At 36.0% G+C, this 18,201-nt stretch overlaps 2 protein-coding genes across 2 annotated transcripts in view; one reads left to right on the top strand and one right to left on the bottom strand.

Annotated features, from left to right (window-relative positions):
- Positions 1-3,646, top strand: part of LOC121294268 (lysM and putative peptidoglycan-binding domain-containing protein 2-like) — a 16,066-nt gene extending 12,420 nt beyond the window's left edge. The window contains exon 3 of the mRNA XM_041217831.1: positions 818-3,646. Within this exon, the coding sequence (XP_041073765.1) occupies positions 818-869 (52 nt within the window). The 3' untranslated portion in view covers positions 870-3,646. The remainder of the gene's footprint in view (positions 1-817) is intronic.
- On the bottom strand, positions 3,419-18,201 carry LOC121294537 (secretogranin-3-like). The gene is made up of 13 exons (XM_041218325.1): positions 17,737-18,201; positions 17,080-17,132; positions 16,439-16,478; positions 16,066-16,269; positions 12,987-13,129; positions 12,091-12,252; positions 11,305-11,512; positions 10,662-10,778; positions 8,333-8,416; positions 7,836-7,949; positions 6,162-6,251; positions 3,741-3,866; positions 3,419-3,432 (listed from the first exon to the last, which is right to left on the bottom strand). The coding sequence occupies exons 1-13, from the start codon at positions 17,831-17,833 to the stop codon at positions 3,419-3,421; spliced, it is 1,452 nt and encodes a 483-aa protein (XP_041074259.1). The 5' UTR covers positions 17,834-18,201.

Here is an 18,201-nt window from a genome sequence, read left to right as displayed (position 1 = left end):
ACCATGTACAAGTGTCATTATGTGTAGCTTTCAGCTGGAATTCACAGAGGATTAATTTGAGAATTTCCAGTGTTTCCAATTAACTTGAAGCGCTTAGTAAAAGTTTGGGTCAATATCGATGACACAAACGAACACCTCTACGTTGGCAACTATCATTGCTAATGTGTTCACAATGAACTCTCAACTTAGTTGAGCTTTACCTGCAGAAGATGACTGATTAAAACTGGGGGTTTAGAAATATTGCACAGAGCTCCCAAACTTCTTTCTACTGGAAAAGGGATCAGTCTCCAGGGTGAAAGCTGTAGTGCAGTAGGATTATATTATTTATGAAGGGAAATGTAAGTTTAGGAAGAATCCACACAATACCTTCAATGTGGAGCCATGCCAATAAAAAAAAATGGTTATAAAAAAAATGGATGCAAATGTTTTGGGGGTTATTAGGTATCATTCAAAGAAAAGTATGCAATTGTTATGGCCATCTTAAAAAAAAAAAAAAAAAAAAAAAAAAAAAAAAAAAGAAACAGTAGTCCCGTTAAACACCTGGTTTTAAAAACAACGTACTTGACTGTAGGACCTAAGGGCAGGACGCCTACATCTCTTAATGCATGAGTCTCTTACCTTTTTAACAGAGGACTTAACAACAGAAACCTGCTTGCACCTGGGTACAGAGGACTGTATTCTAAAGATCTAAACTTAGATCTTAGGTGAAATCAATTGACCCAAGATCTTTATCATTGCTTGGCAAATAAATTGTATAATAGGGGAATTTTTGTTTTGCGTGTACATCCTATAATAAATAATCCCATTTGTTTTACAGACTGGAGGGGGAAGACCATGAGCATGCATCCTCTTCATACCATACTCACTGAACCCGCTGAATGGAGTCGTGATGGGGCCTCAAGCTGTAAAAACTTTCTTTGTTTTTGGAGAGGCAAAGACATTTCCAAGAACATGGACACTTTTTTCTTTTGTTGTTTTGGCAGTTTTTTGTTTGTTTTTATTTTTAGTTTATTTTTTGTTGTTGTTTTTCTTATGCTTTTACCAGACCATCAAACAGGTACTTTTGACTTGTGTTATTTGCACTAAAACTGAACAGTTACTCTTTGCCTTGTTTTATGGAACTGTCTATTGCCACAGTACTGTGGTAACAAATACCCATGTGAATATTAACACTGGACCAGAGTGTGGGTAAGAGATTTTACATCAGTCATTTACCATGCTAATACTGGTGCTGAAACCAAGCTATTCAGAGCAGCATGGTTACAAATCAAGATCTCAGCTAACTTAACAAGGGAAAAAAAAGACATACAGTGCTCATTTCTTTTTATGTGCATTTACTTTAAAGACAGGAATGAGCGGGCACTGATCACTAGATATTACATGGTTGTTGTGTGAATCACTTAATGGACAAATATTGTTTCCAAAGGCATTGGCATCAAATAATTAAACACTTTCACCACAATAGCTTTATTTTTAATTCAGATTGTTGTACCGCTTTTTGCTTCAACAGTACTGTGGAAATTGACCTTGCCTTTTTGATTGTATTTTATTTATTGTTTTAAATCCAAGGTCCTTACTATTATAGTGATAATGGTGAGAGTGTGTTGAGGCTTCAGGCAACCATGGCTGTCATTGCACCCACATGTCACACAAGCACAGACACTCATTTCATTAGACTACAGTTGGTCAACTGTGTGACCTTTTAACCCAGCTGAGGTTCAAATAAACTTGCAAAATATGTCCGCATGTCAAGAAACTGAGACTATCACGATACGCCTATAAAAGCATTCCTATAACTATATTCTTTTGTATTACAAATGCAAACTATGGAAATCTCTCACTGTACATAAGCTGTGGGTGCGTGGAAGCGTGTTATTCTTGTTTGCCTGTTCGATGCTACTGAATGTTTTCCGAAAGGGATTATTCTGTTTAGAAGCATCCATGTTTCGGTTGTGTGGTGAGTGAAGTTTGAACTATTATGGCTTTGATTGTGTTTTATTGTGCTTTTATTGTAACTTATGGTTTTAAATACATTAAACAATTCTATGACAAATGTACTTGTGTTTTTCTGAACCTCTTTCTTACCAGCTGCTTTCAGTAACAGGGGTTTTAAATCTTAAGGATGTACTTTTGTTCTGTTTTTATTTTTTAGTTAGCTTTCATTTACTCTTTGTTGTTTGCTCTTGAATGATCTAGTAACACAATGCAGGGTCCAGTCTGGGTGTGGCTTGATATTGCTGCCCCACCTATTTTCACATCACACTTCTAAAAACCAGGAGTGACTGTATTTGTAATGTGTTATTCTTGGGAGACCACATATTTCAATATTAACTAGAGGAATATTAATATAAATGTTTGTTTTGTTTTTACAGGCCTGCACCTTATATAAAATCTTAATAGATCAAAGTTCCTCAATCATTAACAGCATGCTGGATGATGAAAGCTTGTGATTTTAAATTAGAACTGATTAGTAATTGGTTTGAAAATTAAGCCTTTAGCGACATCAGTTACAGCATATGAAAGGACAATATAGTTTTATTTTTAATGTTTGCCTATTACTTCATTTATCTTCATTAACTGTACATTATCCACCAAACCTCTTTGTAAGTATTGGCTATAGAGCAAGGTAATGCTCTGGGTATTGAAATAATTCAATTAAAAGCTATCCAGGTAAAGGAACCTAATATAACTGTTAAATACACTATGTCTTCATTATAATTCTGCTCCCAGTATTGGGCTTCTATCAGAGCTTTATAACACTGCACTTGTACAGTCTGTTTGTTTTTTTTCTACAGATAAGCAGCAGGTTTGAGGTCATGAAGTTAGAACAATAGAAACACTGCTGTGTTTCTGTAACCAAGTACTTCCTTAGAGAAAGGCATAATTTTTAATTGCTTTTACAGTGTTCTGAAAAATTCACAAATATTTACACTTAAAAATACTTTGTTTGTGCTTTACTCAACACAACATCAGGATGCAACTGATTTTTTTACATGCAGAATGAAAAAGGACAAGACCTAAGTCATGAGGCTATTGACTGATACAAACTGGGCTCAGTAGACTGTTGCCTGAACTACCAGGTCTGGCTGAAACAAATCACATGACAAGGTGAGTGAGAGGACACTGGAGACACAAAACACATGCTAGATTTAAAAGCCATAGGTTTTCACAATGGTACAGAATATGGTTGTTATTTGACAAACCTCTGACATGTTACAGTACATTTGTTATCTTTCACAAAAGAATACAAAGTATTCAAAGTGAGCAAAACTAGAAGCCGCCTTTTATTTTCTACTAAAGCCTTTGCAACTCACTTCCAGGGTATAGTTCCAGTGTACATTTTATTAAACTTTTACTGTGTGCTATTAATGATTTGCCAAGAGCAAAAAGCTGTGGGTTTCTTTGTTATAATATGGCATTATTGTCGAAGCACTGTGGAAAAAATGTAATCTAACAATTTCAGAATCTATTGCTTTTGGGAATTAACAAAACTAAAACAGCTATAAAATTATTGCAGTACTTCCCAAATTAGCTTGACTTTGTATAATTTGCGTACATGGGCCAACCATGTTGAAGCGTGAGCTGAAATTCAATTTTAAATTTTGCATTTTGTGTGTGTGTGTGTATATATATATATATATATATATATATATATATATATATATATATATATATATATATATATATGTATGTATTTTTTTTTTTTTTTTTTAAAAGACTCTGGAAACGACAGGGCTGACCTTCTGATGTACGACGACATTTAGGCCTCTTGATAACTTCTCCTTCATCTTTCTGCAGGATCCCCTGGTCAATGTAAGAATCCACCTGCTGGTCCATGAAGTCTCTCAGCTTTGAAAGATCATAATCTGAAAGATGACAAAGAGTTACCTTTTAAATGGGGCTTAATAGAAGGATTTCATCAATAAATACTGCCCCTCATGACCAGCATTACTATTCTTTATTGCTGTAATCAAACTCCCTGACAGGACGAAATGCCTCAAAAACATCTACTTTAACTAGAAAAACACAAAAAACGTAGCCTTAGATAACCCCCCCCCCCCCCCCCCCCCCCCCCCCCCCCCCCTAATTTTTAAAATGCAAATGTATGGCAGAATTTACGCAGACACTGTACTTTTAGACTGAACCCAAACCATTGTATGAGATCAGACTAACAAGAATACTAGTTGCAGAAGTAATGTGTTACAACGTCAAGAACAATAAGAATGGAAATTAAAAATCATTGTGCAATTTAATTTATTTTTGCAGTTTCTAAAGATAAATTAAATGTGGCAGGGAAAACTTATTCCACAATGCCCTTAGCAATACATTTACATTAGAGGTTCACAACCATTTTAAATAGGATACACAGATGCAGGGCCTCTGATGTATCGCATTGGGGGATTTGTCCTCCTTGATAAGGTTGTGGAAACAGCATTTTGGAGCGGAAACACAATTCCATGTTATCGCCAACGCCAGCATTTTCTTTCTTTTCACTTTGAAACTCAGCAATACCAATGATTTGAGGTCAAAGAATTGCCTTTTTATTAAAAATGCATTGTATTTCCAGGCCATGTCGATCTGTTTTTGGAGTTGGCCCGTTTCCCACCACTCTTTTGCTTGAGCTACAGTGAAATGAAAAGCTGCAATAATATCAGCTGCCTCTCCTGGTGGGAAATGCTGCATAATGGCAATGGCTTCAAACACATGAAGAAGGAAACAAAACAGAAAGGCCTGAGAAAATAAAAAAAAAAATACTAGAAAAAAAACTGCTAGACTGATGTGTCTAATTGAAATGCTACTGTACACTGTAAAAAGGCTTGTCTCGCTCCTGTCTAATTTCTATTCATTCCCCTACTAAATGAATCTGTTTGTACAGTCAGGTCCACAAGACATTTCCATCAGAGATATAATGGTGTGGTTCTGGCAGGAAGGATCAACACCAATTAACAAGACAAGTTAGTAAATATGCAGCATTAATAATACCAGCATTGTTCTGGCAATTAAGTTTTGTCTGTGCTCCTTGTGTTTTAACACAACCTTGAAGGAGTGGTGCTGGTCCTGACTTCTTTTCTCAAGCACTAGCTGTTTTAGTGCTAAGTGACTACCCTAAAAATTATCCTAGCATAACATATTCAATAGTTTCAGTGTCTTGTACTGAAAATACATAAAAAATGGACACAGGTATACATAAACGCATCTTAGAGTTTACTGGTGTGTGGTTTTGATCTGTGTTATCTTTCCAAGACACCATAACAAAGCAGCTTTGAACGCTATACATTTCAAGTAGTGTCGTAGTGAAAAGCAGGCTTCAAGGGGCAAGAAAGCATTGTGTCCCTACACTGAAAACTATGTCATTTTCATTTCATGGGTTTATTTGTATTTTAAAAAATGAGGTGGGGGGGAGGTGGTTAATTAGTGTGAGAACTAAAATGTATTATTTTTATTATAACTTGTAGTGTGGGAATCAAAATGTTTGATAGCCCTGAACCTGAAGGCTATTGATGGGATTAGCTTTAGGTTGGTTGATTGCATTTTAACCTGGTAAAGGCATTGAAACAGAGCCAACACGAATGTGAAATGCAGGTGGGAAGAAAGACATGAACAAGCTTTTGTAAGCTTGCAACCCAGTAATTAGAACAAACTCATCAAGTAACTGATAAATATTCATTAACCAACAGTTCCCAGTTCTCCCTCTACTTCTTTAAATTGCAAATTAGAGGCAGACAAAAGGGGCTTTAATGTAGTTATTCTGGGATTTTAACAGCCTATTTGGGCACATCTTAGCAATGTCTGCTTTTGCAAGGAACGTGTGACACTGAACGATCGAGGGAGAATGTGGTGAGCTTTGCAGCTGTAGTATGCAGTAATTCAAACTGCAGAGAAATCTAAAGACAAATGCAGATTTTGCACATATAATAAAACTGCTTAAATGAGTATTTCTAGCTTTGCCATCAATAACTGTTAAACACTCAACAGTTACATTTAGAAATACAAGAAACTGGCATCAAATGTGTTGCGTTTCTTTTAGTATTTCTGCATGTCTTGCTTTGACGTGTTACCATTTTGGAATACACTGGTGAAAACTTTGCACTGGAGCGAATGCTAAAACCTGGCCTGGTGTCTTCAACCTTCACTGAACTGGAATAGCACTTGTTCCTTACCTTCCTTGTTCCCTTGCTTGTTATGCTTCTTCAGCCACTCAATATTCTTTCTGATTGCTTCCAAATAGATTTCAGTCTTCCCATTCGGTCCTGTGAAAGGCAAAGAGCTCCAGTCAACAGTGATCGATGTGTTTAGCAAATTCAATTACAGGAGGAGACAGCGCCCCTTTTCTCCAATGTCTGTTCAATTACAGTGGTTAGTGAACAAACTAGGACTCTTATTCTCTCTTCTGCAGTTTGAATGTCAGTATACATTAAAACATATAAACAACTTAATAAATGATCTTGAATGGCAATGCAGTACAGTACAATGACAACCATCAGTTCTGATGTTTAACAGCGGAGCATATACAGAGCAATGGCATGATCCATTGGTATAATGGTACCGTTTCTGTAATAACAATGGAATGGTGTTCCAATGCAGACTGGTAATCTATTGCAGAACTACTATTCCCTGGTAATGGACTGGTATTACTATGGTATTTTAATGGTAATTGTTCTGTAACTAAACCTCTAAACTATGTGTTTGCATGTGCACTACATATTTGCATTAGGACAATTTGACTTTATGTGAAAATGTCAGACAAACCTAGATTCAAAGAACATCTAGATCTTAAGCAAAAAGAATAATCTAATTCACCTTCTATTAGTATTTAGACCTATTCGCCTGGCTTCACAGACTATTCTAATCTTGGATTTCTTTACTTACATTTACAGGAGCATCTTCAGTTTACATATAATATAATCAAATGCCTTGGCTGTATATAGATTATTCCTGAAATATACTATATACCATGTTATCTACTATATATTTATCAGTGCTGTCATAGTTCCTAGTTCAATGGAAGAGTGTGCAGATTATTGAATATGAGTCCTGGTGTATTATCATGATGCAGTACCTGGTGTCCTCATTGTTTTTCCTCTATATGTTATTGAAATGCCCTGGTTCCACTCTGGTGCTACTGCAGATATATTTAGTTCACTACACTGCAAGCAAAGCTCTCTGGGGAGTATCCCAAGGATTGGTTTCTGCAGTAAAAATCTGGCTCCAGCTACAGTTACACAGTATTAAAATTATAGATCTAAATGAGAAAAACTCCCCTGACCCACATACCATTCTGGGTAAAACAGCTTGAGTCAGAAATATCATTCAGATGCGCACAATTCCCCATTAATAAGCACACTGTTATCACAGCTCCTTTACTTTAATCTGTACATGTGTTCCCTGAAGATGTCATTCCACAGAATTCTCTTGTTAAACACAAAACCTGCTGTCAACTTAGATTTCCTGGCCTTTAGTCTTTCACTGTCACCACTTGAAGAATCTACCCGCCTACAGCCCTTGGATACACTCAGACCTAACTATAAGTATATACATCTGCGCCACCTGTAGGACACTCGATATATAAGAGCTTACTGGAATTAAACAGTCAATGGAACTAAACGGTCAAGGCTTTTATACTGGTGAGGTAGGCAGTTGTCTGCAAGAACGCTTGATGCATCATCTAATTATACCTATTATGTGACAACTGGTTTCCAACTGGAGTCATGTAAGCTGTATTGTGACTGGGAGCATTGTCTTTGTCATTGACGAGGTACTTCATTATCCTGTATGTACATCACAATTCAAAACAAGAAGCCGCTTATTTAATGAGCCAGAGTCTGAAGGCTCACCCATGTCAGGTTCTTGCTGCTCTTCTTTCTTGGTGGAATCCTTTAGAGTCTCATATTCCTTTTCCATCTTGGCAGCTTCCTCCTTGGTGTTGTCAATCTCATCACTGGTCCTCCCTGATACAAAGACACGGTGCAGCACACATTAAAATAAACTAGCAATCTATGCAGAACAAAGCATTATATGGAATCGCATTACAATTCCTGATTATTTTGACGTTTACTGTTTTAAAAAGTCTTGAACTCTAAACATGCAGTGATTTTTTTTTTTTTTTAAATCTCTATCGCACAAGAAGACAGACTGTTTAGTTAAATTTGAAATAGTGGATATATATATATATATATACACACACACACACACACTATACAATATCACCACTTACTTGCTCAAGGACCCATAGAATAGTAACCCTCGACAAGCTACAGAGACATTAGATTTGAACATTAGCCAGACTCCTATGGGTTTAAAAGTAACACACAGCCTGGAGCTCTCTATTTACCTGTTGATTGTTTGATGTCAGAATAAACCAGCGACTTTCCAAGTTTATTCTTTGTTTGAAGAGCAATCATTGCATCAAGATTTTCTGTGGAAATAAAGTAAAACATATGTTTTCTTAATGCTATAGGTTAAATGCAGTTTAAACTAAATATTTATTGGGAACACCATATGGATATGGGTATGAGGGAATTAAAATATCACAACCAGCATAGTGTGCATTTTGTGGTAATGTAGATCAATTAAAATAATGACCTGCAGTAGACTAAATGAGAGCTAGACTTTCTTTTAATTTACATTATTTTGGTTTAAAGCCAGGACCAAAAGTAAATTAGTTTCCTTTGGCCTGTCTGTACTGCAGAGCTGTCTAATTACGTCCTATCGGAAGACTTAGATAGAAGGGAGTCATCCAAGACAGTCACCCATGTAGTATAGCACAAGCAAAGACCTAGTAGCTAGGCAACTAACAATTCTATCTGCTGATTTCCTTAGTACCATGCCATCCTGCCATAGGGGTTTCCATGGAAACCTGCATCCTACTCAGCAAGAATTCAAAGAGGGCTTTAATCTTTGTGACTCCACGCCTTGATCCAGCTGCACATCATAAACACAGCGAAAGGTTTAGGGCAAAGCAAAACACATATACAAATGGCCAGTAAATACCTCATTGTCCATTGTCGAGAAACAATTCTCTATTAACCTTCTTATCAGGTGTGAACATACATTTTTCTGGTTGTACAGTTCCTTATATATTTCTTTATTCGCTTAATATGGTCAAACCACGATAAACCTGATTTATCCTTCACAATAAATGATAACCCAAGTGTTTTATCACTTTGTTCTTTATCATTGTGATGTGGATAATTCATTTCAAAAGAGTGATCTATTGTCTCTTATTAGCACAAGGGAAATTATCAATGGTGCCAATATCGCTGTACCAACGGTTTCCTGTTGCTCTTTACTTTAATGAAGGATATGCAGATTTTTTTTTCTAGTACTACGTCTATAGGACCACCCCCAGTGGATCATGGCAATTTTGTCTTTTAATCTAGAGTTCTGTATTATAAATATGCATATCTGCATAAAACAAGCAGAGAATACAACAAAACAAGAAAAGTAAGAGCAGTGACAATGTTTCCACTGCTAATAGAAAATATATTCTGTAAGCATTGCAATCTATACATTGTGGAATGTAACATTTGATGAAGACTTTTCATTGGCACCCTATTTAACGTTATCTAAAACGTCCTGTTTTTGGATTGAGCTATTTTACTTGGCATGAAAATGATATTGATCCGATAATGGAATCCATCTCTTCTTTATTTTGCAATTGGCGTCATTATTGCCTGCCCTTGCATGAGTAATGGAGGTCGGGCTCAGAATAATTTGCCATCAATAAATCTTCTAAAAAGACAGATAAAACTGATCATAATGACAAGTCGGGATTTATAGAGAGGTAATGACACTCAACTGTCTTTGATAGAACCCAACCTACTTAAATAGCAAAAATCATTACATCAAAAAGTTTGTTTTTAAAATATATTATTTAAATCAAGGTGTGATTGCATCTTCAACCCCCAGGAACACAAAGATAGATATAACGACTAATTGCAAGTGGACAATAGCAAACTGCAGTATAATACTAGTAGGGTATACATGCCTCAGAGTCAGATATTAATAATTGAAACTGCCTATGTGGGGATTCAATTCAGGAATTATACATTACTCCCAGTTTAACACCAGCAATATGGTACAAAGTAGAATACATGCAATGCCTGTGGAGGTGATGAATAAGCAATTAGAATATGCTGGCAGGTATCAAAATCATCATTTCAATATTTTAATTAGACATGCATTCATTAAGAGCATGCTAGTCAATCAAAAGCACTGAGGGAGCTTTTCATGTGACCGACAATCCCCTTATCAAAACCAATCATTTATTAAACCAACACTGGTATTGCTATTGCTCAAAACATCAACAAGATAATAAAAAAATATATATATATATATAGACGCCTCTAAAATAGTCACACACAAATCTAATAGCAATGCAGATATTAGGTAATTAAATCATTCAAAGAGAATGTCAACAGCACGCCACAAATGAAACCACTCAACCTTGAACAAGACAATTAGCCTCAGCAAGTCAATGAGAGTCAGGCAAAGGTAGTAGGAGAATCCTAAACCAAGCAGTCAACTTCAACATGTCAGTCCCAAAAGAGAAAAGATGAAATACTTAAAATGCCAGAGAGATCTACATTACTGAATCATGACCAGCAATGCATTTCTAAAAATGACACAGAACCCATGAGTTTCACAAAAATGATCCTTACCCAGATAAGACACTCCTTCATCTGGTGTAATTGTGCCATATTTGACCATCATCTTTACAAAGTCGATCAGTGTTTTCATGATGGTGATCAATGTTTCTTTTTCCTTTGCATCTTGTTCTGTGAAATTAGAAAAGCCACATTCATTACCATTGTTATTGACGAACACGCTACCTAGATCCGGGAGAGCTGCCTGGGGGGAGAGTGTATGAATGAAGGTTGACTTTTGGGGGGGTTTTGCTTCTAAACTATTGAGAAGTCTGGAAATGCCATGGCTGCGTCTATAAAAGCTTCTCTTTTGAAATGTACCAGTAGCCCAAAGCAAGGATTTATATATTAAATGTATATATGAAATTCATATTAAATTAACACGATTTCACCAGGCACTGCTACTAAGGTTTCATAATTCCTTTTTCTTTAGCTCCTCTTCTTTTTTGTTCTTTGAACCTTTAGTTTTTTTAACATTGAACACCTCAACCCTACAGCAGCTCTCTCCATTAAGTTAGTGTGCATATGCAGTATCAGTGTTCCCCTATGCACTGTCGGACAGTGTCCCTTTTGGAGTTAGTATTGATATTTATTGATATGCCTTTGGTTATAGTGATAGTTCAATGATATGATATATATGGGTGATGAAGAGACTGACCTGAATCGAGGTTTTTCAGGAGGTTGTAGAAGTTGGGAAAGTACTGCAGGTCCTCCAGGCTGTCCATGCCGTCCTCAGAGGACAGTTTATTCCTCCGCTCCATCTCTGTGGGAGGAATCCAGGTGTTGCCCACAGTGTCATCAACCTCCGTCTTGTCATCATCAATCATACGCTCATCCGTGTTCTTATCGTGGGATTTCTCAGTTCGCTTTTAAGACAAGGCAGCACTTTGGTCACACTTTCAATTTGTATATGTGTTTATGCTAAATGTTTTCAGGCGGTAATACAATTTGGCTTGTAAATATGTGATGCGGTTAGGAAAGATGCCTGCTGATGTTTATTATAGTATGCACATTGTTCACGAATGAATATGAACAGGCAATGCGTAAAATGAGAGGCACTATGAATCTCTATTATTGTTATCAATGTAATATGACTTACAATTAATATGATTGGTCACCTGCAGATAATCCTTTACTGCTAGTCATTAATAAATTTGCAGACACTCCTTGCTAGGGCTAGCTTGGCACTCCCTGTTACCTCTCTGATTAAAAATCCTAGAAAAAGCTTGCTTTTAACAACATAAACTTAGCGCTTTGATAGAGCCTTCACTGTGAATATTAATTTTTGTTTCTCTTTTGCTTTGGAGCAGAGTTAATGGTTAACTGTCAGCATTTATTCCGCACAAAGCATTCTAACATTTCCATTTTCAACCAAAAGCTTAGGAAAGTATTACACTGACCAACAGAGAAATCTGTAGGCAGTGGTGCAATGACCTTCACATACCATTTGCTCCACCATCTTCAGTTCTGAATCATCCTCAGACCTCGCAACTGGGTAGTCGATGTTGACGCCCTGTATCTCATTGTTTTTGGCTTGACTGGCTATTAGTTTCTGTAGAGTTTCTGCAACCTCATCCTCCAATGTATAAGCCTGACTTTCTGTGATCTGGAAGAGAGAATTGATTGTAACACAATTTCTTTAAATAAGACTTTCAAATTGTTTAACTGTTGCCTAACCACTGATACAAATAACAGTTTTGTTTTTGTACAGTAAAGCAAACCTTTATGTGAGTCTAGAAACGCCTATCAGACGACATTTAGAAGCTGTGTTTTGGTCCATTATTTTTTTCATAACTCAAAAATGCATGTTACAATTCAACTTCAACAGAATCATGAATCCTGAGGGGAACCTATCAGTAGACAAACCGCTGAAATAAATCTTTCATTAAGGTAAACTGTCTCAGAAGTGCTTATGACTTCTGTCATCCGTGATATATGATAGCTGTTGTTTTTCACCTAGAACTGACTATTGCAACAGATAAAGCTGCCATAATTATAATTGAAATCAATTCATACAGGTTTTGCCAGTTTTCATATGTGGGTGCCCCTGTTACTTTGCTTTTCAACATGTTACACGTTATTGCATTTGTTTTTATATACAGTTTTAAAAAGATGTTACGATTACACTGCTGCTGTTTTTATACCAGTCATTTTGTATGAGTTCAAACGTTATTTTTTGTTTCTCAAGTGCTTGTGCCAATCTTTCTATTTATTTATTTATTTTTTTTATTCCTTTAGGGAAATCTTAAGCGGATTTCAACATGTTGCATTTTTCACTAAAGCCATGCATAATTCAAACTGTGCTTTTAAAAGCATGGCCCCTTAAAGGAAGTGACATACCAGTCCTAGATTTAGCAGCTTGTACACAATTCTGTCAAACACTCCCCTGTCATTCTCCTCATATATTTTTGTAGCTATCTTCTGGACAATGTCTTCTGCCGTCAGTGGTGTCCCGTCCAGCTGGCGAAGACCATCAGGGTCATCTAAAATAATTAAATTCAGCAAACTTTAGAAAATGTGCTTTTATATAGTCTGCGCTGTTGTAAAAATGTTTAGAAGAACTTTTTAAATGCAAGTTAGCATGGAATGTTTTGTGGTAAGTCACATCAACTGAACACCACAGCATAGCTTACAATATTTAATACAAGCACAGAAAAAAAGATAATATACAGAAGAAAAAGAGATTCACTTATTATTGCTAGTACTAACAAAAGATAAGACAATGTATTTAAAACCTTGGTTGACACTCCTTTAAGAGCTGTTATGGTTTTATAACAGGTCTTTACAACACATATGCTTCCTTACAGTAAACACAATCTCAGTTATGATCACACATTTTGTCTGTTTGCAGCTCATAAAACACTTGAATGTGCAGTTGTATTACTGCTCTGTGTTACAGTAGGTAGAGTATTTGTTAGTCTGATAACAGTAAGTGTGGACACCCTCACATCAGTGGAAAGGCACACTCAGCAACTAAGTGTTAGAAGAGAGCAGGTCATTGCAAGGTGGATTGTGAGACAAGGTATTCAGGTAAGGGTCATGATTCTGACATTCACTTTTTCAACATTTGCAATAGCAGGTATACTTTGTAACATATTTGTAGTAGTTATTAATTATAGACCTGCCAATGGAAATCCAATTCAAATAAAAATTTGTCTTCACAGAGGTACACTTTGTTGCATGACTTTTTATTACTAACTTTTAACTCTTTCATTTCAATAGTGTAAAGTTCTGTATTAATTTTATGGCAATTGGTAGCTAATATAAATATAATAGGGATGTTTACTGAGTTTACTGTCTTTAAAGGAATCTGTTTCCTTTCAATGTAATTGTATTGAGTTTCTGTTACTATTCCTCAACACTAGCCTTTTCTTTTAAGCAAAACATAAAGAATGTACTCGGAGGCAATCGGGTCAGGCATGGCAGTTATCAGTAAAGTAAATGAAGTGCTGAAGGAAAGAAGGGGAGTTGTGCTTTACTGAGGGCAGGTGGATGGAAACAGAAAAGAAGAAGCAGCTTTAACCCAGGATTTGTAACGGCCAGACTTTGACACTGACAGAAGGAGCTCAGATAATCTCTTTTCTTCAGGAAACATGTTTCCATTGCCTTGCTCTCAGCGGGTACTTATTTTCGCAGAATAATTAAGGTAACTGTTACTCAGAGAAATCAGACAGGCTTTGCACCATTGCCAAGAAGCCACCTTCACAATCTATTGCAATATAATGGTGTCACACACCCCTTCACCAGGTCTCTAATCTCATTACCAAATAAACAAGTGTCTTTATGGTCTGTCATTCTTGAAAAAAAAAAAACCTGCAGGACGGTTCCATATATGAAGGTGACATGCATTTCAGAAATATAAGGATATACTAGTTTTCTGTTTTATTACCATCTCAACTTTATAGCATGCACATTTTCCTAATACTACATATTACATTATTTGCACTTGCTATGATTCTCTATTGTTCTTTCTGTTCGGAGCATTATCTACCAGCTTCATGGATTGCTTTTGAAATGACTCCTAAAGGGTGATTGTGAGGAACTATAGCAGCGATATACAACACTGATATGCACTGTCCATTGAAGTCTGTGCAACACTGATATTTAAACCTCACTTCACACTTGGGAGTCTTTTCAATAGCAGTCTTTGCTGGAACAATTAGTAAGCAAGACAAATAATGATCTAAGACAAAACAACAATAGCAAACCATACATAATGCACATTACAGGATATTAAACAACTAAGAAATGAAAAATGGGAAAAACACATTTGGTGTTAAGTACTCCAATAATGTACTACAGTTAACAAGTAAGGGACTGTTTAAAATTAAAACACCAATGTGTTCCTATAAAAATGATACTCTCTGAATAGAAGATGTACACCAATGACAGCTGGGTAAGCTGTAAAAAAGGCTTTCTGATACACTAGCAGCCTAAATTAATGCTTTCAGAGATTCAACTGCATGTAAATGTATCGAGGACAATGATTCATTCACATGGTGGGTCTTTCATATTAAAATTGCATAGATGAGGACAAAAACGCTATATACAATTTGAGTTTAGCCAAATGTCAATGAGATGTTTTTAATAGCATTGCTCATTTCTAGATATGCAAGAATGCTGTAAACCTTTGAAGACTAATTTCATCATTTTCTGCCCCTGTCCATAATTGTCTTCAATCTTTGTAACATGTACTACAGGTAATCAGATAGCATTCTTCAAGTTTATTGCTGGCATCTCCTCACACATGAAATGCCCAATAAAGAATCAGAGGGAATTAATACAATGTCAGTATAGTGTGCTTTTAAATTAAAATGACCTATAGCCAACTACACTGTGAATGTGATGATATTTGTTTCTAGAAACAATAACAAACAGTTAATGGAATTTCAAGGTGTAATTACTACAGGTTTACTGTTTTAACTACCCATGTAAACTGCAATAGTATTATTATACAACATCTTTCAATTAGAACCAAATTACTGTAAAACTAAATTCTAAATCTCTGTCATTGAAATTTCACATTGAAGTGAGCACTGTATTTCTGACAGTGGCCTTTAGTGTAGTATATAAACGTTTAGAAAGCATCTCTATCAATGACAAATCAGGTTAATTAAACTCCATTAAATGGTAAAAATGTGCATTTGCCTTGTTCCTATTGATGTGTATAAAAGAGTAATGAATACAGCATATACTCCTGTAGCTAAGAATATTGAAAAACGACTGTGTTTTTCTCCTAACATACAGTCTATAAACAAAATATCACATAACACAAAAAAGTTTCAAGGCATAGCATATTTTTCACAAAACAAAAATAAAAAATGTGCGCACACTTAAATGAGCTTCTGAAAGAGAACAGTGCCTAAAATGCATACTGGTTTAGCTTAACCGAAAATATAAAACCAGGTAACGGAAATACCTTGAAATTTGTATTCCATTCCATTTTTGGTGGAGTCATAATCTTCAGCCAGTCTCCGGCTCTTTGTGGAGTCAGCGTCACCAAGGAAATATGGATAGTCAGTGGAGGTGGTTGTTTGGGGCTCGCTGGTCTCGTCCTTATTAACTTGTTCTGCCAACGATCTGAGGAGACTGAAATCATCGCTGTCCGATTCATTTTGGTTATCTATGAGTGAAAGGCAATAGGGACATATTTCATATATATATATATATATATATATATATATATATATATATATATATATATATATATATATATATATATATATATATATATATATATATATATTCACATAACGAAGGGTAATTATATAAGAAGAAAGTAATGTCCCTACCTTTTGGCTCTGATTTACTGATACTGTCTGCTTCTGCAATCTATTGCAATGATAAATCAAAAGCATAAACGTTAGTTATGTCAATATTGACTCCATTTAGACTAATCATACTCACATGCATTCAATTTACCTGATACAGTCTTAGGTGGGTTACGGTGTGAATAGGTCCTCCACATATTTCACATTTTCAATTGCATTTTATTTTGTACTGTCTACACTGAATGATCGGTCTGGGTTAATTAATACGTTAAATTGTGTAAATCTACAGAATGCCTGTAGTGTTGCATTTTGTCAAAACCACACTGAATACAAATGGTGAAATAATGCACGAGGCATATTGTACGCTACTGAAGTGTTATGCTCTGCGCACAAAGCTTTAGATTTCTGTAAACAGTTTAAGGTGCATTTTCCCTTTTTTTTAACCAGGCACTCAGTAGCAGAGTGCTGTTTTTTATTTTAATATTAATACTTATGACAGATTGTGCTTCATGACATGTTATATACATGTATCTAGAACTAAGGTGTAATAGTGTATTCGTGTTTCAGACACAAGCAGCAACTCTCACATGATATATCGCAGAATGTAAGTCTTATAAGCATAGTAACTCATTGTATACGATGTTTCTAATTTACTTGTATACCTGCTCTTGTAAAGGTCTCTCCTGGGTTAGTGCTCTGTTGTACACAGCTTTATCTGGAAAAAAGAACGTTAAATGGTTTTGGAACTTGATAACGTCAGTTTGGAAACGACCCTAGTACCATTACAATGCGTTAACAATAAGTACTGTACGTCACTCCTAACAAACACAATGAAAACAAACAAATGGGACATTGGGAGAATGAGAATTGGCTTTTCATTGAACTGTATAGATCTTTAAACAACATGGGTGCAGGTGGAATTATATTGATGTCTCTAGAGTTATATATTTATATAGATGTATGGCAACTCCGTTGTCCGATTCAGTATGTCCGCAACACCGATGATAATCGGATTTTGACAATCAAGAGATTAAACAGCATTGGAAATAGAACGCGCTAGACTTTACAAAAGGAAATTGACACATACTTTTTTTTTTAAACCTAAACAATAACACAAATACACAGTCTAAATTATAAATTGTAGATTTCATCCCTTTATATAAGTAATGTATTTAGAAACACTTTAATCTTACAGGTATCTGTGAAGGATAAATCCCTATAAAGCAGATTAAACCAATGTGTTGACTTTCGGATTTACATAGCACAGAAATATTAAAGAGAAAAGAAGTTTGGGTTTTGAATTGGTTTTTCTCACTTACCACTTGCTTCCTGCGGTGTGGGGAATGTGTTGATTTGGTACAGGATTACAGCGAAAACCTGAACAAAGAAAAACAAACCCATGCTTTTAGACGCCATCCTTAAATAAACCGCAGTTAATGCCGGTGGTATGTGAGGGCAGCTCCTGGTCAGCTGTGCGATTCTCTGATACTTTACAATCCAACTGGGTATACCCCGAGTAGCTGCTGAACTGTTGGACAGCTCCTTTTAACCTTGTTCTTTGTCAGTGACTTTCTAGATTAGTTGTCCAGTTCGCAGAGGTTAAGCTTCAGTGGCGCCAAAGCAGATTTCAAATCCACTGTGTGGAGCTGTTCAGTCTCAGTGGTGCTGAAATCAGGTCGCCAGCTATAACCAGATCAGCTAGTATGCTCTCAGGTTCAAAGCCCCGTATGAGTCTACTGTTTGTCCGATGGCTATGGCATCTGGAAGAAATAGATGTGTTGGTT

Source organism: Polyodon spathula, chromosome 19, assembly GCF_017654505.1.
Source record: "Polyodon spathula isolate WHYD16114869_AA chromosome 19, ASM1765450v1, whole genome shotgun sequence".
NCBI classification, from domain to species: Eukaryota; Metazoa; Chordata; class Actinopteri; order Acipenseriformes; family Polyodontidae; genus Polyodon; species Polyodon spathula.
Note: the sequence above shows the minus strand (reverse complement) of the source record. Positions and strands in the feature narration are given on the sequence as shown.